We start from the raw sequence: 25,725 nt of genomic DNA, 5'->3' as shown, positions 1-25,725 counted from the left end.
AAGTGAAAGCGAGACGTGAATTGGGCAGGTTGCAGACATATTCCAATGGACGAACGCACGCACGCTAAAAATAGGTGTGGCGCAGTATCAGATGCCGCCCCACCTGCAACCCAGCACCCGCACATGGAGGAGGCTGCGGGCGCGGCCATAATCGGAGGGCGGGAGGGGAAGGGACCCTTGGAGCGTGAATTGCTAGACTTGGACTGCACTGCATGCATAGCAGATAAAGATTCTTGCATGCGTACAATAATCAATCCGAAGTTTTTTCTCGCGTCTGTAGAGATTTTGCCGCGCAGTCGGCAGAATTGCCCTCAGTCTCAGAGAGTGTGATATGGTCGTGGGGCCGCTGCCGCCGGACCACTAATAAGTATAGAATGATGTTATGAGGCTTGCGCACATACTCGTGAGATCTGTCCTACGTACTACTTACTAGCCTCAGCCTTCTCCACCACCTATTACCTCATTCTCTCTCTCTACGCTCAGTCTTCTTCGCACACCACACATACCAGATCGCTCGCTCGCTCGCTCCTCCACTTTTTAAAGCCCAACACTCAAGTTTCCCATGTCTCGCATGGCCAATGAAGAGCAACAATGTCTGCGCCAACTTCTCCAGGCGGCGGCCGCGGCGGTTCCTCGGATGGTCTGCGGCGTAGGTCTTTTGCCCAGCCTGAAAGAGACGATGTAGACTTGGACGGTGATTTGAGAGATGGACTACACTCGGTCGTGTCGCGGAGTAATGCAGATGATGGGAGTCGGAATGAGACACACTCGACCGCTGTCGACAACGGTCGAAGACCCTCGCTGGCAGAGGCAGGACACCGTGTCCGTTTTTCTGCCGATGTCGAACGTAGTGAACAGCCCATACCGCCCAACCCTCGGGGCGCATCCATACAAGAAGTAATGTCAAGGAACCCTGCATCGACAAAGCTGCGACCAGGTACACCAGACCTTTCGATCAATACGCGAGCTGCGTCGATTGGCAGTGTCCCTGTACGTGGACAAGCAGCAGTTCAGTCACCGTTTACTCTCAGCGCACGCTCGCCGTCTAGTTCACCATCGCCACGTTCTCCTGTTTCGCCTGCGACGCGCAATCGTGGCTATTCCTTGCGGAGAACCCTGTTTCATAGAAATGTGGAGGGCTCGATAAATAGTCCGGATCATGGTTCCGTAATCGAATTGCAGGAAGGTGCAGGTTCACAGTCATCGCAAAATGTACCCTTACGGCAGGACTCGAGAGCAAGTAAAAAGTCTGTTACGACGACGATATCTACCGTTGCTCCAGACGATTTCGACTTCATCGAGCCGCAAGTGGAACAGCCGAAGGACAAGAAGACTACGCTGGGTCTCGCAGCACTGCCCAACTATGAGTCTTGGATAGCGGACAAAGCGCGCCACAATACCGCATACAAACAATTCAAGCGCGTGTATACTCGCGCGAGGAAGTTTGTCCTCCGAATACACGACATCCCACCCAGCAAAGACGGTAGACATATCGACTTGGATCCATTCCGAAAAACGAACCTGGTTGATGAAAGGACGAACAAGAACTTCATCGCAAACAATATCCGATCGACCCGTTACAACGCGTGGAATTTTGTGCCGCGTCAACTCTTCGCGCAATTCTCGAAGCTTGCCAACTTCTACTTTCTTTGTATTAGTATTTTGCAGTTGATACCCGGTCTCAGTACCACGGGGACTTTTACCACTATCGTACCGCTCATGTTCTTCGTCAGTTTGTCCATTGCAAAGGAGGGCTATGATGACCTGCGTCGGTATAGATTGGACAAGGCTGAGAACAAACGAGATGCCAAGATCCTGCATGCCTACCAGCCTACGGCCACGAGATTGTCGACTGACGAAGAAATCAGTGGGACCCCGAACGTTGGCCCAATACACTGGGCATCTACCAAGTGGCAGGATATTAGGGTTGGCGATGTGGTCAAACTGAATCGAGACGATGCCGCCCCGGCGGATCTGGTCGTTCTGCAGTCAAGTGGGCCAAACGGAATCGCGTATGTGGAAACCATGGCTCTGGATGGCGAGACGAACCTGAAAAGCAAGCAAGCTACAGCCTCAATACAGGAGATCTGCAAGTCATCGCACGATATCGTCAACTGTCAGGCAAAATTTGTCGTGGAGGATCCAAACCTTGACCTCTACAACTTTGAGGGGAGGGTGACTGTCAATGGGAAAACCTCACCACTTACAAGCGCCGAGGTGATATATCGGGGTAGTGTGCTGCGAAACACGCCAGACGCGGTCGGAATGGTCATCTATACTGGCGAAGAATGCAGAATTCGGATGAATGCCAATAAGAACCCACGAATCAAAGCACCGGCACTACAATCAATTGTCAACAAGATTGTCCTCTTGGTTGTCATATTCGTCGTTGCCCTTGCCATCTTCAATACCGTCGCGTATCAAATCTGGGACAGCCTAGAAGACAAATCCTGGTATCTGACCAACGCTGGCGTGGCCTTTTTTCCAATCTTGGCAAGCTTCATTATCATGTTCAACACGCTCATTCCCTTGAGCTTGTACGTGAGTTTGGAGATTGTCAAAGTTGCTCAAATGTACTTTTTCAACGATATCGATATGTACGATCCCGTAAGCGATACACCATGTGAGGCCAGGACATCTACGATCAACGAAGAGCTCGGCCAAGTCAGGTATGTTCCCATAGCTCCAAGCTTCTAGCGCACCAGGCACTAATCCATACCTAGCTATGTATTCTCGGACAAGACAGGTACACTCACAGACAACATGATGAAATTTCGCAAGATAAGTGTCGCCGGGACAGCTTGGTTGCATAACCTAGACATAGTCGATACAGGTAATGCCGGGCCGCGTATGAAGAAGAAACGCGTCAAAGGGAAGGAGAAAGTAGAAAAGCCTCGGAAAAGCCTTCATTCTCTGCGTCGGAAGTCGAGTCAAATGATCCGACATGGTCTTGAAGGTGAATCGCCGGAGCGCGAGTCTCCAGAGCGCGAAGGCGTCAACGAGACTCAGCGATCCGTCACCTGGCGCTCAACCGCGAGACCAGCACGGCATCAAACAGAGATGTTATCCACCGACTTGATTCGGTACATTCAGCGCAAGCCGCACACCAAGTTCGCGAAGAAAGCCAGACTGTTCCTGCTGTCAATAGCGCTATGCCACACATGTCTCCCTGAGAAGAAGGACAATGGGGAGATTGACTTTCAAGCCTCTTCGCCAGACGAGCTTGCTTTGGTGCGAGCAGCGCAGGAACTGGGTTTCATGGTTATTAACAGAGATGTCGGCACGATCACATTAAAGATTGTACCCATAACACCAGGTGGAGAAGAGATTACCGAGATATACGAGGTTCTGGATGTGATTGAATTTACGAGCAAGCGCAAACGCATGTCAATTATTGTGCGTTTCCCTGACCAGCGTCTTTGTATGTTCTGCAAGGGCGCCGACAGTTTCGTCATGCAACGGCTGCGGCTATCAAGTCTGGCCAACCAAAAGGTCGGAGAAGTCGAACGCAGAGCTTCGAAGCGCAAAAGTCTGGAGGCACAGCATGCCATAGCCAGACGAAGCGAACAGTTTGATCGTAAGAGTAGCATTGGACGTCTCAGTGGGACTTTTGGGCGAAAGAGCATGGGCAGCATGGGCAGGTCCAGTTTCAGCATGTCTGGCGCTCGTCAGTCTTCGGTTGGTAACGGGATTGGAATGCAGTCTCCCAGAGACGAGCTCGATTCCTGGTTGAGTCAGAGAGAAAGAGATGTAGATATGGATGTCGTCGAGGACGAGGCATTCTACACGCCCCGGCCATCCACGCAGCTTCAGAGGCAATCTCTGGCCATGTCGGACGCTCGAAGCTCCATGATACTCGACGATCTCGACGAGATGGTCGAGGAGTCGTTGGTAGCTGACGAGCCTGCTGTTCTCGAACGCACTTTCCAACATATCAACGACTTTGCAACAGAAGGTCTTCGGACCTTGCTGTATGGGCATCGCTTTCTTAACGAGCAAGACTATCAAGGCTGGAAGAAAATATATCTCGATGCCACAACTAGTCTTGTGGATCGAACAGAATTGATTGAGAAGGCCGGTGATCTGATTGAGCAGAACCTAGAGCTTACAGGTGCGACCGCTATTGAAGACAAACTACAAAAGGGGGTTCCAGAAGCAATCGATAAACTTCGGAGAGCCAACATCAAGATGTGGATGCTCACGGGCGACAAGCGAGAGACCGCGATCAATATCGGACACTCTTGCCGACTGATCAAAGACTACTCAACAGTCACAGTTCTGGACAATGAGGCTGGAGAGGTTGAACAAAACATCGCGGCTGGCATAGTCGATATCAATAGTGGACATGTTGCCCACTCGGTGGTCGTCGTGGATGGCCAGACCTTGTCATACATTCTTACTTCTCCGCCACTCTCAGCGCTGTTCTTCGATTTGGCTATCCTTGTTGATAGCGTAATTTGTTGTCGTGCGTCACCGTCTCAGAAGGCCCTTTTGGTCAAAGCTATTCGAAAACGGGTAAAGAAGAGTATCACACTGGCCATTGGAGATGGAGCGAATGATATTGCCATGATTCAAGAAGCACATGTCGGCATTGGCATTGCTGGCAAGGAAGGTCTCCAAGCAGCTCGAGTCAGCGACTACAGCATCGGACAGTTTCGCTTTCTTGTAAAGCTTCTACTGTGTCACGGCCGGTGGAACTACATCCGCACTTGCAAGTACACGGTCGCGACGTTCTGGAAAGAAATGGTATGCACTGTCTCCCTTCCTTCTCCTTCCTGCTTATATACAACGGCTAACATGACAAAGCTGTTCTACATGACTCAAGCCCTCTACCAACGTTATGCCGGCTACACTGGCACCTCCCTCTACGAATCGTGGTCGCTTTCCATGTTCAACACCCTCTTCACCTCTCTCCCTGTCATCTTTATCGGCATATTCGAGAAAGATCTCGCCGCGTCAACCCTTCTTGCTGTTCCTGAGCTGTACACGAAGGGCCAACGCAACGGTGGCTTCAATTTCAAGCTTTACCTCGGCTGGATGTTCATGGGTGTGGCCGAAGCCATGGTCGTTTGGTGGACAATGTGGGGTCTCTACGGCGAAGTTGATTTCAGTCGCGACAGCACGCTTTTCGCCATGGGCCAACTAACGTTTTCGTCTGTCGTAATCTTGATCACGATAAAACTCCAACTGCTCGAGACGCATCACAAGACGTACATGCCAGCTATCAGTGCATTCTGTAGTGTCGGCGGTTGGTTCCTCTGGAACATCATTCTGGCTGGCACTTACCACAACAACATCATATACAAGGTCAAAGGCGCCTTCTTCGATCGCTTCGGCCGCAGCTTGCTATGGTGGACAATCCTCCTACTCATCATCGCGGCCTGCACGCTCTTCGAGATCGCCGTGAGCGCCGCACGGAAAGCCTACTTCCCCGACGACGTCGACACCTTCCAGGCCCTCGAACAGAATCCCGCCATCAAGCGCCGCCTCGAGGAAGCGAGCGCGAACATACTGCAAGCAAGCTGGGGCTACGCCCTGGAGGGCCAGGACGGCGAGGCTGTGAAGCGTGCCCGGAAGATCGAAGAAGAGCAGAAGGCCATGGAGGAGCAGGAGCGCGAGATGCAGGAGCTGCTGAGGACGAGGACCGCGGACGAGGCGCAGATACAGCCGAGCACCCAGCAGGCCGAGGGTGTGAGGCCGAGACGGCATGAGGAGGTGCAGGAGATGCTGAAGAGGGGGTTTGGGAGTGTGAGGAGGGGATAAGAAATTGGGGCAGAGCCTGTATACAGTGCATGTTGTGAGCTTGGTTCGGGTGTAAATACTGGGTGGACGGTGACCTGCTACGGCAGGCATATGAAAGGCTTGTAGTGTGGCTTGCTTGTTGTATACGAATATCATTTTCCGTGCAAAGACTTTTTTCTATGGTGTTGCAAGTGACTGTGGGAGAGGCAGAGAGAGGGGGAGGTCATATATTACAGCAAGCGAGGAGGGATTGATGGATGGATGGACGGAGGGAGGGAAGCACTCTTTGTTTTTGTTAATTACTCTCGGCACGGACTCGGCATGGATATCCTTCTAATCCGGATATCCGGATGGATGCATGCCCCTCGAGCCTATCTCAACTTTGTGTTCGTGCGTCTTTTAAAGGGGTACGTTGCCTTAGAATTTAGCTTGATGAAGGATATCTAGGGGGCCTACTTGGCCTATCATTGACGTCTTGGTAAACGAGACAGCCAAGTCACGAGCAAGGGATGATAAATGACAAAGACACACAAGACACGTGATGGATTTTCAAGTTTTACTTCTTTGTTTGACGTTACTACCAACATTACTTTGCGCTATATACAAGAATTGCTACCCACCCCCAACACACACACACACACACACACACACACACACACCAAGGGCAAGGGGCAAGCGCAACCGGCGCACTTCAAGCTTCCCCACACGGCCTCAAGCACTCTAAGCAAAGCCATCAATACCCCGCTGAATAGCCTTGATGATGTTATCGATCTTGCCCTGGGCAATAGACTGCGCATTAGCAGGCACCTTGGACTTGACCGTGGCGCCAAACTTGGTAGCGGAAGCCTTGAAGTCATTCAAGACCTCGGCGACGGTAGAGGAGGCATCGGACGCGTCAAACGCGGATTTCTTGGCCAGCGCGTCGTCGACGGCCGTGTTGATGACCTTTGTCAGCGCGTCGGCCTGGTTGGCGACCTTGAGCGCCTCGGACAGCGTGACGGGCGAGGTGGCGGCTACCTTGGTGTTGCCGCTGTCGACGGAGGCGAGGACGTCCTGGGACGCGTTGTACACGTCTGTGAGGTCGGCTTGGTAGGCCTTGACGGCGGTGTCGAGCGAGCCGACTTTGTTCTGGATGTCGGTGAAGGCGGCGGTGATGGTGGCGAGGTCGCGCTTCTTGTTTGCTGTGGTCGAGGCCGGGGCCGCGAGGGCGACGCCGGCGAGGAAGACGGTGAAGAGCGAGGAAAATTGCATTTTTTTTTTCTGTCTTTCTTGAGAGAGAGATGAGATATGTCTGTGCTTTTGGGGTGGGGATGTTCTCGTTGTGCTTGCTGGGGAAGATTCGAGTTGGATGCGGTTGTCAGACCCGTTTTATATCCTGTCAGTTTGGCTCCACATGCTTTGGTCTGATCGTGGAGACTCAATTGCGACTTTGATCGCCTCGGTGTTGTACTGAAGACGGCACTTGGGGCACTCCTATTCAGCGAAGATCTGCGGCGATTCAGCAGGGATGGTGACAGTGATCGACGTGCTACTGCACCGCAGCCTTGAGATCGGCATTCTGAAAGAGGACAGAGCTAAATGACCGTAATCATCATTTGGCAGAAGCAGTTCTTGCTCGTCTCGATATCCGAACATCGTCATTCTCGAATGCTGGCCTTGGGCATACAGACATAACAACCCACGCCAGCATCTGTTGAGATTTAAGGCGTCGCACTTACAAGCAACATCCACAGGGAAATCAAGAATGCCCCCCAATATCCCCCAAACTTCCCCACACGCTGACGATCCGTAGTAGCAAGAAAGTCTGGGGTAACGCTAAAATAAGCTTACTGCTATCTAGCCAGGACCGCACTGCACCGGAGCCTTTCAAGTCCAGTCCCATTGGCCATAACAAAAGTGTCTCTTGACAACGTTGCATTTTAAGTTCCACGTTAGCGCCTCGAGAGCCTGAGCCGAGTGTGAACGCTCCGCTGTGCCAGACTTGATCTGACTTGGCAAGAAAGACGTTGATTGGGGGGGGCTTCAAGCGTGCTCGTGATACTGCTGCTGGTTAGGCACAGTATAGTTGCTTCGGACTGGGGACTGCCCGATGTAGATCCTTTTTCGTAATAATTTGCGCAGTGAGTCGTACTGTCATTCTCGCGAAAGGATCGCTGCGGACTACGAGCATGTGTGCGACCTTTCTCCGAGGGACCTTGTAGTCGGTCTCCTTGGCTGTACACAGAGTGCATGGCTGATATCATGTATTCTGACGATGTAAATTGATTCACGTAATTGTCGATATCCCTATGAACTGTATTTAAAAAGAACCAGCATTCGGTGTGAATGTGATGTAGTGGTATGGAAGGATGCATTAGAAAGAGTTGTTGAGTCGCCAGTTTATATAGGCGTTCCTGTAAGTAGCAGGTGTGACTGTTCACATTGCCAATTCCAACAGTATGAACACATTTATAGTAGCAGATGGCAAAGTATTGGCCAACACGAGTTTGCTCGAACACGTTATGATTACTATCTCATCATCCATCGTGAAAAAAGCAGTCAGACCTCGTAACATCTTCGTATTTTACTTCTGTCTCATTCAGATGTTCTCCCGCCCTAACCCGAAGAAAACGCATCTACAGCCCTCACAAAGTGAAAATCGATGTTCGACACGATCAAGGGGCTCAACTTCGCAATCTGCGGAGTCAGCTTCTGAGTCACGTTGCCCCCAAAATACCCCGTATCAGCCCTCAAGCCCACGAGCGTATCATGCACAATCGGCACCGCGCTGGATCCAAAGATCGCTGTCTCGAACCCTGCCTTCTTCGCAACTAGAGAGTTCAAGACCTTGAAGATACTCGTCTGGAGTCCCGTCACGGCATTGGCAATCGCGGCAGATTCGTTGTCGGTGAAGGAGGCAGAGTTGCGTGCGTCTGTCGAGCCCTTTTGGATCGTCTTCTGGAGGGTGTCGGAGTCAGTCTTGATTTGGAGGGCCTGCACGGCGCTCGCGGGCCCGCCTTGGAATGCGTCAATGTCGCGCTGGACGGTCGCGGTTTGCGTCTTGATCTGCGAGATGTCGTTCAGCACATCTTGGGCTGCGCGTGCCTCGATTGCGAGGGCGGTGCTGAGCGTGCTCGCGGCTAGAAGCAGGATGGACGTGTGAAGCTTCATGGTAGTCGGTGGTGATGTTGTCGTTACTCGGTCAGTTTGTGGAGTTAGGTACTGTACTGTTCTGAATGGAGGTAATCAAGGGATCTTTTGATCGTCTTGGTTGATTGATTCTCCATCAATCCCCACTCGTCGATGTTGTGGCTTCTGATTGATGGCTCTGCCTCGGCTGTAACGTCCTGCAATGTGATGAACTACACGCAGTGTGCGATGCACGATCAAGGAATCAATATCATTTGGCTTGTGATACCCCAGATTTACCCCAGATTCTATACTGTTATGGGTCTAGATATATCCCGCTAACACTCAAAGGCTTGCCCCTTTGATACTTAGCTGCAGATAGGGTCCCGCTATCAGAGGCCTAGGAAGCATTATAATAGAGATCGACAGGCCCGCTGCGGGACCCCGAGGTCGATCACGGAGACATGTGAGTTTGATGTGTTGTTTTCAGCACGCTCCGTTGCATGGATCACTTGAACAACAATACATCTGAGAAGAAGGAGTGGTTATCAGTAGCCTTATACGTACAATCACGGCAGAACATCACGAGCACTGTTTTGAAGTATTGGCACAGAGTTCAAAAGTCTTGTGTCTTATGCCCACGCTATCTTGTAGAAATGAGTCGATTTAAGACACCTCATCAATCATCACTACCTTCATGTTGCTGCATATCTTAGTCAGTGACTGAGTTAATCCCGCAATGAAGAAGAGACTTACCCTTTCCTCCATATGCCATGATAGCATTATTGAACTCGTTGACCAGATTCTGCACAACCAATGGTGCTGCTGCGGCCTCAAGAGCAGCAAGCTTGGCAATTGACGCAGCCCCGAAGTCCCTTGTATCTTGCTGGAGTTGATATAGACTGGCAAGCACGATAGGCCTGAGATCTTTGAATGCGGCTTGCTTGCTGGACACGTTCCGCAGGGTCTGTGTGACGGTATTCGACAGGTCGAGGAATGCACCGGCAACGTTGAAGCTGCCTGGCTCTCCGAATGGCGCAGAATTGTTGGCCTCTGTGATTCCAAGGACGATCTGCTCGTGGGTGAGCACTGCGTCTTGCTGGACCTGGAGCGCGTAGGGGAGGCCTGCAACTCCACCATTGTATCTCTGGACGTCGAGGTTCAGTTGATTTGTGTTGATTTGGACATTCTTGATAATGGCAACTACGCTGTTCGCGTCGGCAGCGAAAGCGATGCCAACGCAAAGCGTGACAATGAGCTGGGTGAATAACATGGTGTTCGCAAGGTCGACACGAGTTGAAGAAGGATGGGAAGAGCGATGATTAGCATGTCGAAGATACACGATGGTAAGCTGGGAACAAGTAAACATCTCCTGTTCAAGCATGTGAGACCGTTCTGTGTTGAACGCATACTCCTTGTCGTTGGCGAAATAGAGTTACAACGACTTTTAGCTAGCGTTCCATACAACACAAAGCTAACCATCTTTAAAATGCAACCGTCTGATGGCTAACTTGTCGCTAGACTGCGCCATGAGCTTTCCGGGGCATCAACGTGCATTCACGTTCGGATACATATGCCGATGTGACAACATGTGAAATATGTGCTTCCATGTGAGCTGCAGTGGAGTGCTGCTTGAGCAGGACTGATATCGGCCACAACCCATCTGCCACCGTGTTTGCCAATCTGACCTGATACTGGATCATACTGAATAGAGGTCATAAACATAATGCAGTTCTACTCTCTAGCATTGACTGCCCTCACAGCGGCTGCTGTGAACGCACAAACAGCAGGTAAACGTCGTCTTCTCAGCATCGGTACTCTAACCGTCATTGACCAGATCTACAGTTTCCGGAGATGTATACAACAACATTGTCCGATACAGCAACTTTGCGGCCGCTGCATACGCCAATAACTGCCCAAAACCTCCATCAGGCTCTACGATCTTAAAGTTCTTCAACGGGACGGCAACTAACACTCAGGCCTACCTTTTCCGCGACACAGCAGCAAAAGAGTTGGTTCTCGCCTTCCGCGGTACATCTACTCCTCTGGACTTGGATACCGATTTTCTGTTCACCCTCACGCAACTCACCCTACCAGGAACATCGTGCTCAGGATGCCAAGTCCATCAAGGCTTCCAAGACGCCTACGCATCCATTGCCAACGATGTGTCAAACACCGTCACCAGCGCCCTGTCAAGCAATTCTGGATACAAACTTACCGTGACCGGTCACTCTCTAGGCGGAGGCCTTGCATCTCTTGCTTCAACATCACTCGCAGCTCAAGGCAAGCAGTTGAGCGTCTACACGTTTGGCGAGCCCCGTAATGGCAATCCAGCATTTTCCACATACATCCAGCGCCTCATTCCCACTTCTCGGTACTTCCGCGTCACACATCAGAACGATGGCGTGCCTCAGATTCCTCCTCAATTGCTTGGCTTTCAGCACCATGGCACTGAGTACTGGGAGAGTGCAGCGAACGGTCAGGTATCGCAGTCAAATACATACATCTGTTCAGGTCAGGAGCCGACTGTGAGTTTCCCTCCCCCCTCGAATGACTTCTATATGGGTAACTGAGATTATCGACAGGGATGCAGTCAAGCACAAGACTTTGGCGACAACCCGATCAACGGCGCCCATATCCAGTACAGCAATCTGCTCCTTGCAAGCTCGTTGTACAATGTGGGTTGTGGCTATAAGTTTCCTTAGATGCATTGAAAGAAATAGCTAGCGCGGTCCATGAACAAGAATCAATCGACTTAGATAGCAATAGGCAAACAGAACGCGAAACTATCCAAGGCTGATGTGAAAAGCGTCTGTTCGTATTATGGAGACAAGGCAGATAATCGAAATGCCTCCTCCTATGATGACTATAGAACAGCCCTTGCGGCTAGTAGTCTGAGATGGGAGTATCTATGTGCCATCATTGTAATCCTCGATATCACCACCAGACTAAGGTCTAGCGACCGTAATATTTACACGAGAGTTCCCAGTTTACTAATAACGGGCCATAATCCTCATGAGCCTTTCTAGCGATTATTCACATCGACTAATGTACCGGCTCTAGCCTGGTTATCATCCTCACTTAGCTCCACTCCGAAGTCTGCTAGGTAAGAAAGCAAGCCGAAGTATGCTAAATTTTTATTAGTGGGTAAATACAATCAGGTATTTGAACTTACCGTAGCTTAGTGGAGAGTTTGCGCTCGTTTCTTGAGGCCGTAATATTATATCTTGCCATGTCTTCCCATCTTCGTTTGGTACGTTAGGACGCCTACGTGTTACTATACCTATTCATTAGTAGACTTTTTTCAATAGAAACTAAAACTCACGCTGTCCTTCTACTAGGATCCTTAGGAGGAATAGACTAGTCATAAACGATAGAGAGAGAACCTCGTTCCTAGCAAGACTCAAAGGCGCGCCCAAGCCCCACTGGTGTCTCAGTCTCTTGAATGAGCTAGCTCCGGTCGTGGTGAACAAATACCTGCATAATACTACCTCATATTTATCACCAGAGGTCTCCCGAATGAGCCTGAGATACCCAAGCTCTTTTTCAACACTGAATCGCCCTTGACGACAGGGCGGCGTACCCCTAACGGAGCGCCACGGCTGACTACCATCTAGGTTTTGCTCGATGTCGAAATAAAGATGGTGATCTGTTTGAACTCGATCTCCCAGAGCCTTGCTAAAGAGAGCGTTCTTCGGGAGTAGACCATTTTTGTCCCTCCTTCCAGACACTTCGGCGGGAGCCGGTTTTATCCAGCGAGCATCATCATCGCAATAGATGCGCACCTTACTAGCTTCTAGATCCGGAGACCGGACCAGCCCCCCGATTGATTGCATAATAAGCCACGCTTCCCGTGCATACTTTTCAGACTCGGGATATTTAGGGTCGTATTTGATACCAAGTGTATAGAAAATGTTCCTTAGCGTAACTTGAGCTGATCCCTGGAGATGTTGAACTTCGCGCCATTCTTTCCATGTGCCCCCCACCAGTTCATGTATATTTAAATCTAGCCCAATCGAATAAAATTTTTCCATCTCAGTTAGACGTTTGGCACCCCGGAATGCCATATGAAAAGATTCTGCAATAGACTCTGCTAACAGGCGATCTTCGGTACATGAATGATGTAGGTGATAGTACTTAGGAAGAGGCTGACGAGGAGGTTCATCTTGGGTAAGGCATGCATGGTAGAAAGAACGTAGAGATTAGGACGACGGAGAGCGTGAGAGAAACCATATTATAACCAGCCAGGAGTGGATAAGAGCGTAGATAGGAGGTAACTCGAATTATTCCTGAGAACGTCAAGTATGAATATGTAGGAATGATACTGGCTATAGGGACCTCTGAGCCTTTCTATCAATCCTTACTTATAGGCCATAGTAGAGCCTGGGTAGTGTTCCAAGTGATCCCTGTCCTACCTGCTCCGTCTAGTCCATAAATAGTGATATTAGACATATAGCCGCAACTTTGCAATCGGCCCGCGCTAATAAAATCTATTAGCTTCGGTTTTGAGATTCACCTACCAATAAGAATTACCGGGTGAGTACTTATGCGTGATTTTGACAACCAAGATCTCTAAGTTTATCCCCTACTACTTTACTTCTATACCTAAGTCTAATCTCTTTATTAATCGACATATGTTCGAGTATCTGCTAAGCATTCTAAGGTAAACCTAAGGCGTTATAAGAATTATAATTAATTTAGTCGACTATTTCTATAAAAAGGCTCCGTTATAGATATATGACTTATCATAGAGATTATAGACACTTAAATTAGATACTCGTATAATTTGTAAGGTGGATCATGTAAACCTGTGTATAGAAGGAACCACATCCAGGATGATGGCTCGATTAGATGAAACCTTCAAATCCCGCTAGGACCATTCTCCAAAGTAAATAAGAAATCAGAGCTCCTAATGCCATGCTAGAGGCGCACGGCACCTCTGGGGAGCTAATACATATAACCGAGCTTATTATGGTATCTTCGCTAGTGACACGAACAACTACTAGAAATTCGCAGCCTCAGACGATCGAAAGGGATGCCAGACCTCCAGCCTGACTTAAGCTCTTTTCCGCTCCTCGACTCTGGTGGGAGTATCTCTACTAGCCAAGCTGTCTCTCCTTTTCGACATCATACTATCGCGCCGGGCCCTTTTCTTATCACAAAATCGTCGATATTCCAGTCTCCCCTGCATCACTAGCAGCTCATCTCCCCACATGAGGCACCCTTCAAACAATACGCCAGAAGGCTTTCCCGCCATGTCAGTGGCGACTATTTGTGGGAACAGGACAACTTCGGGGTCGAGCGGCTCTGTTTGCATCGCTTGATTTTCCGTGTCCGGCTCGACTGGAGATCCGAGGGCGTCCCAAGGGTTCCATTGACTCATGGGCGTGTCGACGATTGAACTCGCGACTACACGTCTGCGACATCTTTGCGCTCGCATCCATGTGTCGAGACATGATACGAAGAAGCTCTGGGTTACCATCTCAAGGTCCTCGGTCGGGTGGAAATGGGGTATGGACTGTCTACAGACCTCCAGCGTCTCCCTAGCCATGGTGCTCGCGATAGTTTCTTGATCTACTCGTTCCTTGCCGGCAGCAGATATGAGCGCAGGACGGAGCAGGCTTTCCAGTCCTGGGTCTCGGGTTACAAGTTCGGCCAAGAAGTCTTCGATCGGGCCTCGCTCGAACGGATATGCCGGCGGAAGAACACGGAAGATCTCGGCGGTTAGAAAATGACAGACGATGAATTCGAACGCTGCAGCACGCAATACTTTAGAGGCATCCGACTTGCTTATAGGGACTGGAAATGGTATTCTCAGGGGTTCAAAAGACTTGACTATGGTTGCTCGCGATGGCGGGGAATAGTCTGTCGTTTCCTTTATCTTCAATCAGTTCGTAGATGCCAATTACCGCTCGTTGTATGCGCACCTGATTTGGCTTTTGCCCTGGAGCACTTCCCGCCCAATTTAACGAGATCTCGTGTAGTCTATTCGAGAGATTGCGGAATTCCATTGCCCTAAGACGTAGTAAGCTCGTGCGAGTGTCATGTGCGGTGACTTACAGGACGCTATGATCAAGCGATTCAAGACCTATACTGGCATTGAACTGTCGCAAGGAGTTTCGTACTCTGTCATATTCCTCTTCCGACCTTTTCAACGAGCCTTTCAACTCACTTATTTGCGCGTCGGCGGCCAAATACTTGACTTCATGCTGCTTTTGCAGGCGCTCTAGCTTCTGATTCTTGTTCTGGAGCCCGTTCTCTAGATCCTTTCTAGCTCTGTCCCATTTCGTCTGGTCTTCTTTCCATTCCCGGTACTGGTCTGCAAACGTCTGCCGCATCTGAGCATACAAGGCATCGTGACCGGCAATCTGAGAGTCTCGACTAGCTATCAAGTCCACTTTGCTTGCAACCTCATCCTTTAATCTCGCAAGTTCGTCGTTGACGTTCTGAAGATCCCGAATGGTCTTGGAGTGCTTAAAGACACTTTTCGCCGCCGTCTCAAGAGTCACCAATGCAGCCTTCAAGGCCTCTTCTTTGTGTTCAGCTGTGGCCATGTTCAGGTCATGTAACTTATGCAAATGGAACACCTCTGTTCCTCATCGATTGCCAGGCCGACAACAAGCTAGTCCCAGCGTTTATGAATATCATGACTAGAGGTTATGTCACGTGCCGTCTTCTGCACGGCTTTATAGACAGTTGCTGATGGTGGCCAATGAAGGTATGCCACGAGACGCGATAAGCCTTGCTGTGCGCCTCCGAAGTGCATCATGTAGAACATTGACAGGGGCGGAGAGGAAACGAAATCTTGACCGGTCAGGCTGTCCAATGAGCAGACCTTGTGGCGCAGTCAAGTATATGTATGATAAGGGTGTACAAGTTGTCAGTAGTCGCCTTTCCGGGGTGACTGCGTCATGCGTGGAAGTGTACTCTGTGGCGGCTGCAGATGCATCGCCTCGGCCCTTGTATTGAACCCCCGATCCGTGCACGGTGAACAATCTGGGAAAATTGTAGCCAATGATTCAGATCCATGAACCAATCCTGGCAGTATATCTCAGCCATGTTCAATTCAGACCAACAAGATAGCCAATAGCGAGATACTTGCCTGTCCAATGGCCGAAGGACCGGATGGGACGTATAGTTGTAGCGTGCATGCTATGCATTCCAAGCAAGCACGCGCTCAATAACTGCATACACCGCAAGGCATGAAGTGGTATGGTGAATCAAAAAACCCATCGAATGTACGAGAAAGTCCAAGTGCTTCCATTGGGGCCTGGTATATGAAAAAGACAGAACTGGCCATCCACTTGGTAACCAGAATGTCCTTCGACCAGGATATAACGCAATGACAACCCTTTCCTACCTCTTACAGGGTCTTCATATCAAAGAGTCTGCCGAGACCTATCACAACGTATATTTCGAGTCGTTCCGTGATCATGGATTTGTTCCAGACTACGGAGTTAGCCTAAAGACGGAATTCGCTCGTCTAGCCAAGCACCAGGGCTGGGTCGATAAAAAAGGCAAGATCCGAAACCGTGACCAATACGCCGATCAGAAATGCGAAGCTTTCCAAGAAGAAATCAACTCTTTCTTCGAAGACAAAGCTTCGAAACTAGAGAGCTGGCAGACTTTGTGCCGTGAGGTTCGGATTGATCCTGTGCCAGTTTCGATATCGAAGTGTAAGAAGGTGCGTTGATTCGGCAGTCAGTTCGGCGATATACTGATTGCATTTGAAGGCTCTCAGGACCGAAGTGTTTGTGAATCTGGTGGACCTGATGAACGCTCGCCGCCTTGGACGCGAAGTCAAGGTGTTCAAGTCCTTCGCTGAGCTCGCAAAATACACCCATTCGAAGAAACTCTATTATCCTCTAGACGCGGCAAAGGCTGGCGGGATCGTCCGAATCTTGCTAGAGGACTTCCACCGCAGGTACTGACGGGTGGGAGGGCTTGTGCTGTGTGGTTGACGGGGAGCTGGACGCCCTCGCTCTACCATACATGAATGATACTAGAATAGCCATGTCTACCAGACGAATCCTACCAGACCCTCGACTTTTGTGTGTACACAGTGAAAGTGAACGAAGGTTGATTCCTTGCAGAGCAGAAGCGGGATGATCCATCCGTCGTTTTCCTAGAACATGAGTCACTAGCACAAGCACGCGCTTGTTCTCTCTCCCATCTTTATACCTAGAGCTCTTTCTACTTTTACGTCTATTATAAGTATTTAAGAGCTTTAAAAAGTAGATATAATAATTAATTAGATATACCTCTATCCCTTTATAAGTTTATTTTATTCTTATAAAGTTCTTCTAAAGAGATAGAGAAGGATCTTAAAAAGTTCTTAGAAGAGGGCCGTGCGAAAACCGCGTTAGGTTCGAGGAAAACTATCTTCTTCCTCTTCTCTAAGAAACTATACCCTCTTATTATAGAGTAAATTAGAGAGTATAGAGCTTAAAAGATATATAGGATTAATCGCCTTACTCTACTCTATAAGTCTATATAGATATTATTATATATAGACCCTTATATAGAGGTAGAGAGGTAAAATAACTATCTAATTAGGGTGTATAAACACACGCGTGAAATTAAAAAATGCTAAGTGACTCAGGTTCTAGGAAAACGACGGGATGGTGTCCTCACTAGTCGGCACTTCGTCCTAGTTTCCACGTGCCGCAGTCCTGTAGTATGAGCAACGCAACATACGTCCGAGAAAAATAGTAATTACTATGGATACCACATAATAATGTCGCATTGACGGACCCGCACACGTCTCGTTGTATTGGTAGTGTCGAGCATCAAACGCGATAATTAGTGTAGTTCCACTTTCCTTCTATCGAGGCCTTGGCCACCGTCTCTGCCCCTTGCCTTCCCCCTTTCAGCAACTCGCTCCATCCTCCTCCTCATCCCGAAAATCGGTAAAGTACTTATAGTTTGGCTTAGCGGTGGATGGCTGTCAGAGACTTGGAGACAAAAGGACTGTTGGTAGACGGACAGATGAAGCCTCTAGGCGCCCTTGGCACTGGCAGGGTCAAAGTTCAAACCTCACCCCTTGACCTATGAATGGATAGTAGCCCCTTGGCCCACAACCTCTCGACCAACCTTAACACATCCATTTGATGAATATCTGCCTCTCGCGCGTGAATAAAAAGACTTGCCTATCACCTGCTTCAACTGGGTTGTAGACTCCGGGCGTTAGAGTGTGCGCTAAGTCGCAGGTTATGGGTGGGACAAGGCCGTTGTGAGGACCGATTCGATGCTCTCTCCCACTCCGCACCATGGTTCGTGGCGTGTAATGCTGGTGCCGCCACAGTAGCACGTACTGCATAGCACAACTATTATACAGTGTTGCCAATGTTTGTTGGATCGGGATGCCTTGTTCTCGTGGGTCGGGCAAAAGGAGGGCTTCACTCTTCAGTACGTTTCGTTTCGTTTCGTTTCGTTCGTCCATGGCCAGACTCCACAGAGCAGTCCGTAGTGCAGTGCATGAATTGTTGTCATGCGGCTTGCCTGGACGCTTTCATGCGTCCTGACCAGGCGCTGCCTCGCTATCACCGAGTCACTAATTAATAATCTGCCGCCATGTTGTGAGAGTTGTGTCGTGGTTTGTGGCGGCCTGCGCCTCCTTCAGCCTCACTACCGCTGCAAGTGGCAACGTCTGTGAAGCGAACACACACTCTCAATCCATCCACCATGAACCACTTCAACATCAACAGTGGACTTCTTGGGAAGTATGGTAACTCTGCTATATCGGTCGCTCGCCTCCTTGTGGATGACTCCGCGGTGCTTACTTTCGGTTTGTCTGTAACGTCGGGCCAGACTATAATGTCCGATAAAGCACAAGACCGAACCCAACGTGCATGATTTGCCCTATGATGCGCCTTGCCGCCAGGATGGACGACACTTTAACATTTGTCGTGCCGGACGATCTCACTCCACACCATTGGGTGTCGGCAGCGCTTCGCTCTGGCTGTGAAGCGCGTGCTGAAACAAACAAACAATGCTAGCATTGTACAACGTCAGTCAGCACACTGTAAGTGCGATGGTGCAAAGCTTGGTTGGTATATATACTTTCGCCCTCCATCCACCATATCCTCCCCAATCCACCATTCTCTACACTCCTTTAGCTCTCTGTATACAAGTGGTCTGCCTGGAGCAACCCGTTCATTCCTTCTTTCACGGAAGTACATCCATTATCTTCATATCAATATACCCGTTCTGCCCAGTGCGAACATCCTGTCCTTGGCGATTCTATCTTTCAGTAAGCTTAAGAAAGCTTTTCAATTTTTGAACATGGTCCTCTCACGCGTCGCTCTGGCCAACTTGGCCCTCTTGCTCACCTCTGCTGCTCACGCCCATATCGTGATGATCAGCCCTGTCCCCTTTGCCAACATCGCTCAAACCCCCAACGCCCCTCTCAATCCGAAGGGACCATCTAACTTTCCCTGCAAGGGCGCCACCATACCACAAGCGGGTGGGCTCACGGACGTTGTTGCTGGCTCTACGATTCCCGTCTCCTTTGATGGAAGTGCTCTGCATGGGGGTGGATCGTGTCAGTTCGCCGTGAACTACGACTCCACTCCGTCAAAAAACCCAGCCGATTGGAAGGTCATCCACACCATCCTCGGAGGCTGTCCCGGCGATGCAGTCGGTAATATCAACGAGACTACCCCGATCAACGAGGTTAAGGCTCCGGGTGGGACGCAGTGTGGCAACGACTCCGGAAAAGAGTGTCTGCGTACATTCCAGGTGCCCATCCCAGCCGAACTCCCGAACGGTCAGGCGACTTTCGCCTGGACATGGTTCAAGTAAGCTTCCCCTCACAAATTCTGCCACCCCTTTCCCACAACTGACCTCCGAAACAGCAAGATCGGCAACCGCGAAATGTACATGGACTGCGCACCCATCACCATCACCGGCGGCGCCGACGATAAGTCCTACACCGACAGTCTTCCCCAGATCTACGTCGCCAATGCCGCCGGCGTTGGCACATGCCCAGACACCGGGCTCGCCACCGAGGGCTTCGACCTCAACATCCCCGAAGGGCACCGTGGCACCTCCGTCGTCATGGACCCAGCCGTCAAACTGACTCCCGAACTCACCGGCGGCTGCGGCTTCCAGGGTGGTGCCCAGGGCGGCGCCCCGTCCACACCTGACTCCGCACCTATCCCTACTCCTCCGTCCGCTGACACTGATACTCCCGTCGACGCCCCCGTCGACACGCCCGCACCTGCACCCGCGGACCCGGCGCCTGCTCCTGCTCCTGCTCCTGCTCCGGCGCCTTCCCAAGATGCTGGCGCGGGTACTGGCTCGTGCGCTGGCGTGCCAGACGGGCAAGTGGCGTGTTTCGGACCGTCGCAGTTTGCAATCTGTCTAGGGGGCACGGGCACGGCGCAGAATGTGGCTGCAGGCACGACGTGCTCGAACGGTGCCATTGTCCGGAAGCGCGCGATTGGGCATCCGCATGCGCGGCGTTTTCATGCATGAGTGGGGAGGGGCGAGGAGGGAGAGGGGGGAGGAGGGAAAGGAGAGGAAAAGCGAAGCGGAGGTGAGATATAAGGGGATAGCATAGGAGGAATACCATAGCGTAGGAAAGATGGCATATGATAGGAAAATGGGATATGGTACCATTTTGTTGATATGTGTATTACTAAACATGACTTCGCGCTTGACGCTCAGTGGAGATGAGAGAAAGTATATATGCTGTACGAATATGACGATACATACGTTACTTAGGATACCCTCCAAGAGAACAACTCTTCAAAAGAATCAGTTGGCATTGAATTAGAATCGTAAAAGAACCGAGAGTTTCAAAAGAGCAAAGCGTATAAAAATCTTGATTCAATAATGAAGACCAAAAAGTAACGTGATAAGATAAGATATCAATACCTAGACCTATAATTACCTGCAGTCTTGATGTTTCTTAGTTCATATTGTTACTCGCGTCCAGCTTCACGCCACGGACTTGAACTGTGCAATCATAACTCCAGGACACCCCCATGCATTAGCTGATATGAACAATGTATGCGCCTCCTGTTGTCACCGGGGGTCAATATGCTATGTAAACACCAAATGATGAAACCCAGAGACCCAAGAAAGGAAACGAAAGAGAAGATCGCCTAAGTGGAACCTCTCTGTGCACGAAATCTATACCTCAACCCCTTTAATCTGTACTCCACGCCCACTCAAAAGCTCTATCCATAAACCTCACAGTCGTCGCAGCCGCCTCTGCTGTCCAGACGCACCCACACTCGCACTCGCTCTGGCACTCGAACTTGCGTCGGCCACACAATCCCAATGAAACGGCGTCTGCGCAGTGTCAACTGTAGCCCGCGTACGCCGGAGTGCGGGTTGCTGCGCCTGTGGTGGGGAGCGCGTGAATGCGTCGCGGCGGATGCGCTCCAGGGCGGTATTTGTGGCTGCACGCACGGCGAAGCGCGTGTCGGGAGTTGGCTGCGCGCGGCGGGCAGATGTGTTTGGGCGGGAATTGGAGCGTGTGCGAGAGTGTGAACGTGTATATGCCGGGGTCTGGGTTTGCTGATATTGAGTGTAGTAATGCTGCTGCTGCTGGTAGTATTGGCGGTATTGGTCGTAGTAGTGGCGATATTGTGCTGTTTCATAGTAGGGCTGGGTGTAGTGAGTGTAGTCTTGCGGCTGTGGCTGTTGTTGTTGTCGTTGTTGCGGTTGTGTCGTCGTGTGGTGTCTTCTGTGTTTGCGAGACGAGGTCGAGGTCGACGCCGATGACGGAGACGGGATACGCTGCCACTCCTGTTTCTGCGCGGACTTGCTGGACGGCATTTTCTTCGTCTGGCCAGGCGGCTTGCGCTTCGTCTTTACTGGAGGATCGCGCTTCGCTCCTCGTCCGCGTAAAGTGGTGGTGGAGCGGTGATGTCGCTGGCGGTGCTGGCGCGAGCGCTCTGGCCGTGGGTTTAGTAGCATTTCTGTCGACGACGACGGCAGATGGACTCGGACATGACGATTCACTCGATCCGGCACGTCGACTCGTAAATGCGGTTTATGTGAGCGCAGGGGATCGGCTGCGCCAAAGGTGTTGTAGTGCGCGCTTTGCGCCTGGTGCGACTGTCTCCTCCCCCGACGACGGTCGTCTTGGTCGTCATATGCGCTCTTCTCAGACACGCTTTCTCTTTTGCTCGGAGCCTTTTTCCGGCGCTTGGAAGATTTGAATAATGGAAACCAGCACATTGCGGGTCTGATGGAAACCCCGATAGAGAATAGCGCGTTATGATGGAATGCGCATACAGCAGCACGGCACGGTCAGGGGTATGTATGTATGAATGCGTAGACAAAGCTGGAGATGCGAATATACACACGGTTATGACCAGAGCAAGACGGAAATGGAGAATGGAGCTGGACAGACAAGAGAGCAGCGAGGAAACCGGACATACAGGACGCATGTCAGGCACCCCCTCCCCCCTCCACTACGAGACGAGACCTACCTGGGAACGAGCGATTCTATGCCATTTCCAGGCCTAGCGCTTTCCCGGGCAGCCTGCCGCGGCGGCGATGGACAGGCGTGAGCAAGTCAGAAGTGCATGGAGCAACGTCAGAGGGAGTCAGAGGGGGGTCAGAAGGGGGGGGATGTAGAGGGAGAGAATTAGAAAGAGAGCGAGAAGAATGCTCATGGCTGCGAGCAGACGAACCGAGTTGGGTACAGCGACTTTTGTTGTGGTGGTAGTCTCGGGCTGCTGATTGGCTGCGAGCCTTCATCACGAGGAGCATCAACCCCTCAGCCCATGCGGACTCCCCATCTCATCATTCCTGCGCGTCGAACCAGCCATTCATTCTGCTGATGTAGGGGGAAAAGGAGAGAGAGAGAAAGAGAAAGAGCTGTGTACGAGGACAAACTGCGGTGGCATTCGCGAGGGCCAGCAGTAGTTTATAGACGATTTTCAGGTACCGGTGGCAGATGCGGTAATGTTTTATGCACGATGAGCTGGCAAGCCCCCAAGTGCCAGTGGAGAGTATCATGGTAGCAGCAACGGTTAGCAGTGAATGCCAGCCAGTGTTGGTTTTGGTCCCAGTGCCAGTATTACTGGCGACGGCGGCCCGCCTGTACATCCGTGCTCCCGTCAGTGAATGCGATGATCGACCATCAAAAAACGACATCTTCTCCTGGGGCCTTGTCAATATTTAGCAATATCACTCTGGCCCCGTCATCAGAAGTGCCGCTGTCTAAGACATGTCGTCCTACACATACCGCAGGCTCGACTGTCGATACTTCATTGTACATCATTCCCCATGTCAAAGTAGTACCAAAGAAAGGGTAGTGTATCACGTCAACATTCCGTCTGCGATCTTACAATTACGACCGCGACCGCCATCCACCCCTGCACTGATAGGCAAGCTATCGATACGCTAGACCATCCATCCATCCGCCTCGCCTCAGCCCCTGACGCTCTATTACCAATCCCAGTCCACATCACACTCTACCCATGACTCGAGCTAAGCAAGGTACTTACACCCTCCTGATGACCAGTCCAGTGTTTTTTAAAGTCACTCGATATCCGTCTCATCGGTCGGTAGGCGTCACGGGTGGCACTCGTAATGTGAGTAGTAATGTGACTAATAGCCAAGGCGGAATAAGATCCGGAGACAAGCACAGCTAATCCATCATGTTTCGAAACAGGTCCTAAGCTGTTGAGCACCAGAAAGACGTCATAAGAACCGGCGCCAATCTTCTTTCGAGTAAACCTGATTAATGCACAAACTTCGGAGAACCATCCAGATCCGGTGGTGTCAACATACCCATTCTGACCAGAAGACCTTGCAGCCGTTTAGCAGTCTACTCAACTATTCTGTGGATATCATAGCAGAAATGTCGTTAAAACGACCTCAGCAATGAACATTATTAACATGACAACGAAGTCTACGGTAAGACACAACTGGAGTGGCAGTAAAGCTATGAACCCAATCAGGGTATTATCAGTTCATACTCACATTGTTTCACTATGACCAGCTTTCCCCTCATCTATATATTGTTTTCCATGTCAATTCATCACTTTGCTTGAAAAAGCCTCACAACGTCAATATCTCATCAATACAATGATCCGATGACTGTGACCCGGTAGCGCTTTGTCTAGCGTATATGCAGATCCACCGCACATCTCTACAGAAATCATGAGAGTGATCTATATTTAGTAGCGGCACAGTCTCTAAGCGTCACATCATATATCCTATCGATCCACCAACGGTCTCATCGTGTCCGCCTGGGAAGGCATATGATCCAGCATATTGCACAATGCGCTTACTAAGACCACAGTTTTAGCCCTGAGTGATTACTTGATGCGCTCTTACTTACCAAGCTAGCGGGGTCGTTGACTGTCTTACTTACATCAGAACAGGATCACATATCAAAGAATGCACCACTGGGTAGAATGTGCGGTCAAGTACGTATTTACATCACTTACGGTCTGTCTGCACAAGAAGGGTAGTAAATATATATGGACTCGTTCATCTATATTCCAAAGACAACATCGAAATGCCGGAGCAGCCAGATCACAGCGTGGAGGCTACGTACTCTTTGGGAGATGCCGAGCTAGGCTAAGTTGTACATGAGTCTGCAACAAAGAAGGCTATCATCGCAGCTATTGCTTTTTGCGTAGTACCAACCCATACCAAATATTGACACCGATCCATTTCCTCCCTCGTTCTCCGACCTGATTGCCTATCATGCTCTCCTCAACACTTCTCTCTCTCGCATTTCCAACAAGCTCCAGTCCCTCTTTGTGTGCAGCCCGGATCGTCTCTGGTAGTCCGTGTGCCCAGCTCGTACCCCTGATCTTTGTTCCGTCGGTCGCATTGAAACCTGCTTGCGTTTGCATCCCCATCTCTTTGTGCATGTTTGTGACCAGAGCGTAGCCTCCCGGACGCAAAAGTGAAGACAGAACACGGAAGTAAGGGTCGAGTTCGATGTGTTCGAGGACCAAAGTTGAGATCAGTGCATCACCGAGAGGTAGGCTTGGCAATGTGGAGGGCGAGAACAGGTCGGCGTGAACGAGCTCGAGTGTGACGTTTTCGGTTGCAAAAGGTCGAAGCTTCTTCTCTGCAACTGTGAGCATACCTGACGACAGGTCGATACCTGTCACATGGGTAGGGCAATTTGTCGAGGTTTGTACGGCGAAGACCTTGGCTGTGTTGCGGCCGGTACCACACCCCACGTCTAGAATCGTGGTTGCTGGGGTTGAGACTGATCTACAGGCGAGGTCGAGAAACTGTGGGAGCCATTGCTCTAATTCGAGATCATCGATTGCTTGAAGGACATTTCCGTCGCTATCATAAACTGCCGACCATTTATCATACGCGTTCTCTGTAGGAATGTACTGAACTGTAACTGATCGTGAACTTGGCTGAGCAGGAGCTAGTGAAGCGAGTGGAGAGCATAACTGGCTTTTTAGTTGAACATCTGTACTCGTTGTCTCGGAGAATTGCGGTCGTTGTTCCGCTCTTGGAGTTGTCGTATCCATTTGCGATGCTGCGTAGCTCTCGATGGCCTGTTCCTGGTAGTCGGAAGGGTCAGTATCGGTGGTAGAGAAGGACTCCACAGCCCGGCTCCTGGCGAGTTCGTTCCTCAGTTGTTGTGAAGCACTTTCTACAGCTTGGGAGAATGTCTCGGGCTCGGTAGCGACAGGATTACTGTCCGGGTCGATAGCTTGCAGAGCTGTTTCGTGATATGCGGACGTATCGGTATCAGTCATCGACACAAAGGCTGTCTCACCACTAGCATCAGCATCAGCTATTTCTTCAGCATAAAACGCGTTATTGCGTGGTATGTCAGCCATGAAAGCCTCGGGACAGCTCAACTAGGATTGAGGGAACAGTTTTCACGTTGTATGATAGCAAACAAATCGAGACAAGAGGATGATC

The 25,725-nt window shown here is 50.5% G+C and overlaps 11 protein-coding genes across 11 annotated transcripts; 4 read left to right on the top strand and 7 right to left on the bottom strand.

Annotated features, from left to right (window-relative positions):
* Positions 1-900: 900 nt before the first annotated feature.
* Positions 901-5,763, top strand: EJ05DRAFT_433248 (phospholipid-translocating P-type ATPase; the record flags this gene model as incomplete). The annotated part of the gene is made up of 3 exons (XM_033741599.1): positions 901-2,669; positions 2,724-4,746; positions 4,807-5,763. 3 exons carry the CDS (start codon positions 901-903, stop codon positions 5,761-5,763), a joined length of 4,749 nt encoding a protein of 1,582 aa, XP_033605322.1.
* A 605-nt stretch (positions 5,764-6,368) lies between these two features.
* On the bottom strand, positions 6,369-7,177 carry EJ05DRAFT_471832 (uncharacterized protein). Its single transcript, XM_033743046.1, has one exon. The coding sequence runs from the start codon at positions 6,991-6,993 to the stop codon at positions 6,463-6,465; it is 531 nt and encodes a 176-aa protein (XP_033605321.1). The 5' UTR covers positions 6,994-7,177; the 3' UTR covers positions 6,369-6,462.
* A 1,039-nt stretch (positions 7,178-8,216) lies between these two features.
* Positions 8,217-8,986, bottom strand: EJ05DRAFT_471831 (uncharacterized protein). Its single transcript, XM_033743045.1, has one exon. The coding sequence runs from the start codon at positions 8,890-8,892 to the stop codon at positions 8,338-8,340; it is 555 nt and encodes a 184-aa protein (XP_033605320.1). The 5' UTR covers positions 8,893-8,986; the 3' UTR covers positions 8,217-8,337.
* Positions 8,987-9,545: 559 nt separating this feature from the next.
* On the bottom strand, positions 9,546-10,123 carry EJ05DRAFT_481745 (uncharacterized protein; the record flags this gene model as incomplete). The annotated part of the gene is made up of 2 exons (XM_033745108.1): positions 9,546-9,553; positions 9,607-10,123. The coding sequence occupies 2 exons, from the start codon at positions 10,121-10,123 to the stop codon at positions 9,546-9,548; spliced, it is 525 nt and encodes a 174-aa protein (XP_033605319.1).
* A 206-nt stretch (positions 10,124-10,329) lies between these two features.
* EJ05DRAFT_506537 (alpha/beta-hydrolase) lies at positions 10,330-11,625 on the top strand. The gene is made up of 3 exons (XM_033747830.1): positions 10,330-10,640; positions 10,696-11,378; positions 11,436-11,625. The coding sequence occupies exons 1-3, from the start codon at positions 10,577-10,579 to the stop codon at positions 11,553-11,555; spliced, it is 867 nt and encodes a 288-aa protein (XP_033605318.1). The 5' UTR covers positions 10,330-10,576; the 3' UTR covers positions 11,556-11,625.
* On the bottom strand, positions 11,436-13,033 carry EJ05DRAFT_516322 (uncharacterized protein; the record flags this gene model as incomplete). Its single annotated transcript, XM_033748648.1, has 4 exons — positions 11,436-11,979; positions 12,026-12,127; positions 12,176-12,856; positions 12,949-13,033. 4 exons carry the CDS (start codon positions 13,031-13,033, stop codon positions 11,876-11,878), a joined length of 972 nt encoding a protein of 323 aa, XP_033605317.1. The 3' UTR covers positions 11,436-11,875.
* Positions 13,034-13,581: 548 nt separating this feature from the next.
* Positions 13,582-14,861, bottom strand: EJ05DRAFT_471828 (uncharacterized protein; the record flags this gene model as incomplete). The annotated part of the gene is made up of 2 exons (XM_033743044.1): positions 13,582-14,731; positions 14,778-14,861. The coding sequence occupies 2 exons, from the start codon at positions 14,859-14,861 to the stop codon at positions 13,907-13,909; spliced, it is 909 nt and encodes a 302-aa protein (XP_033605316.1). The 3' UTR covers positions 13,582-13,906.
* A 1,180-nt stretch (positions 14,862-16,041) lies between these two features.
* On the top strand, positions 16,042-17,038 carry EJ05DRAFT_471825 (uncharacterized protein). The gene is made up of 2 exons (XM_033743043.1): positions 16,042-16,534; positions 16,584-17,038. The coding sequence occupies exons 1-2, from the start codon at positions 16,193-16,195 to the stop codon at positions 16,779-16,781; spliced, it is 540 nt and encodes a 179-aa protein (XP_033605315.1). The 5' UTR covers positions 16,042-16,192; the 3' UTR covers positions 16,782-17,038.
* Positions 17,039-19,134: 2,096 nt separating this feature from the next.
* On the top strand, positions 19,135-20,328 carry EJ05DRAFT_495715 (uncharacterized protein; the record flags this gene model as incomplete). The annotated part of the gene is made up of 2 exons (XM_033746281.1): positions 19,135-19,649; positions 19,707-20,328. The coding sequence occupies 2 exons, from the start codon at positions 19,135-19,137 to the stop codon at positions 20,326-20,328; spliced, it is 1,137 nt and encodes a 378-aa protein (XP_033605314.1).
* Positions 20,329-20,688: 360 nt separating this feature from the next.
* EJ05DRAFT_17802 (uncharacterized protein) lies at positions 20,689-22,377 on the bottom strand. Its single transcript, XM_033739566.1, has 2 exons — positions 22,248-22,377; positions 20,689-22,150 (listed from the first exon to the last, which is right to left on the bottom strand). The coding sequence occupies exon 2, from the start codon at positions 22,042-22,044 to the stop codon at positions 21,049-21,051; it is 996 nt and encodes a 331-aa protein (XP_033605313.1). The 5' UTR covers positions 22,045-22,150; positions 22,248-22,377; the 3' UTR covers positions 20,689-21,048.
* Positions 22,378-22,954: 577 nt separating this feature from the next.
* EJ05DRAFT_481738 (S-adenosyl-L-methionine-dependent methyltransferase) lies at positions 22,955-25,640 on the bottom strand (the record flags this gene model as incomplete). The annotated part of the gene is made up of 8 exons (XM_033745107.1): positions 22,955-22,981; positions 23,163-23,189; positions 23,322-23,625; positions 23,800-23,830; positions 24,161-24,164; positions 24,270-24,276; positions 24,380-24,397; positions 24,478-25,640. 8 exons carry the CDS (start codon positions 25,638-25,640, stop codon positions 22,955-22,957), a joined length of 1,581 nt encoding a protein of 526 aa, XP_033605312.1.
* Positions 25,641-25,725: the final 85 nt, after the last annotated feature.

Source organism: Pseudovirgaria hyperparasitica, assembly GCF_010093815.1.
Source record: "Pseudovirgaria hyperparasitica strain CBS 121739 unplaced genomic scaffold EJ05scaffold_1, whole genome shotgun sequence".
NCBI classification, from domain to species: domain Eukaryota; kingdom Fungi; phylum Ascomycota; class Dothideomycetes; order Acrospermales; family Acrospermaceae; genus Pseudovirgaria; species Pseudovirgaria hyperparasitica.
The sequence above is the reverse complement of the archived record's forward strand: the minus strand, read 5'-3'. Positions and strand labels throughout refer to the sequence as shown.

Bases quoted from the DNA above. Each gene is read 5' to 3' on its own strand.
- EJ05DRAFT_471831 (XM_033743045.1), bottom strand. From the start codon at position 8,892: ATGAAGCTTCACACGTCCATCCTGCTTCTAGCCGCGAGCACGCTCAGC.
- EJ05DRAFT_506537 (XM_033747830.1), top strand. From the start codon at position 10,577: ATGCAGTTCTACTCTCTAGCATTGACTGCCCTCACAGCGGCTGCTGTG. The intron at 10,641-10,695 runs GTAAACGTCGTC...CCAGATCTACAG, and splicing joins TGTGAACGCACAAACAGCAG to TTTCCGGAGATGTATACAAC. The intron at 11,379-11,435 runs GTGAGTTTCCCT...GATTATCGACAG, and splicing joins GTTCAGGTCAGGAGCCGACT to GGATGCAGTCAAGCACAAGA.
- EJ05DRAFT_17802 (XM_033739566.1), bottom strand. From the start codon at position 22,044: ATGTGCTGGTTTCCATTATTCAAATCTTCCAAGCGCCGGAAAAAGGCT.
- EJ05DRAFT_471832 (XM_033743046.1), bottom strand. From the start codon at position 6,993: ATGCAATTTTCCTCGCTCTTCACCGTCTTCCTCGCCGGCGTCGCCCTC.
- EJ05DRAFT_471825 (XM_033743043.1), top strand. From the start codon at position 16,193: ATGACAACCCTTTCCTACCTCTTACAGGGTCTTCATATCAAAGAGTCT. The intron at 16,535-16,583 runs GTGCGTTGATTC...TTGCATTTGAAG, and splicing joins CGATATCGAAGTGTAAGAAG to GCTCTCAGGACCGAAGTGTT.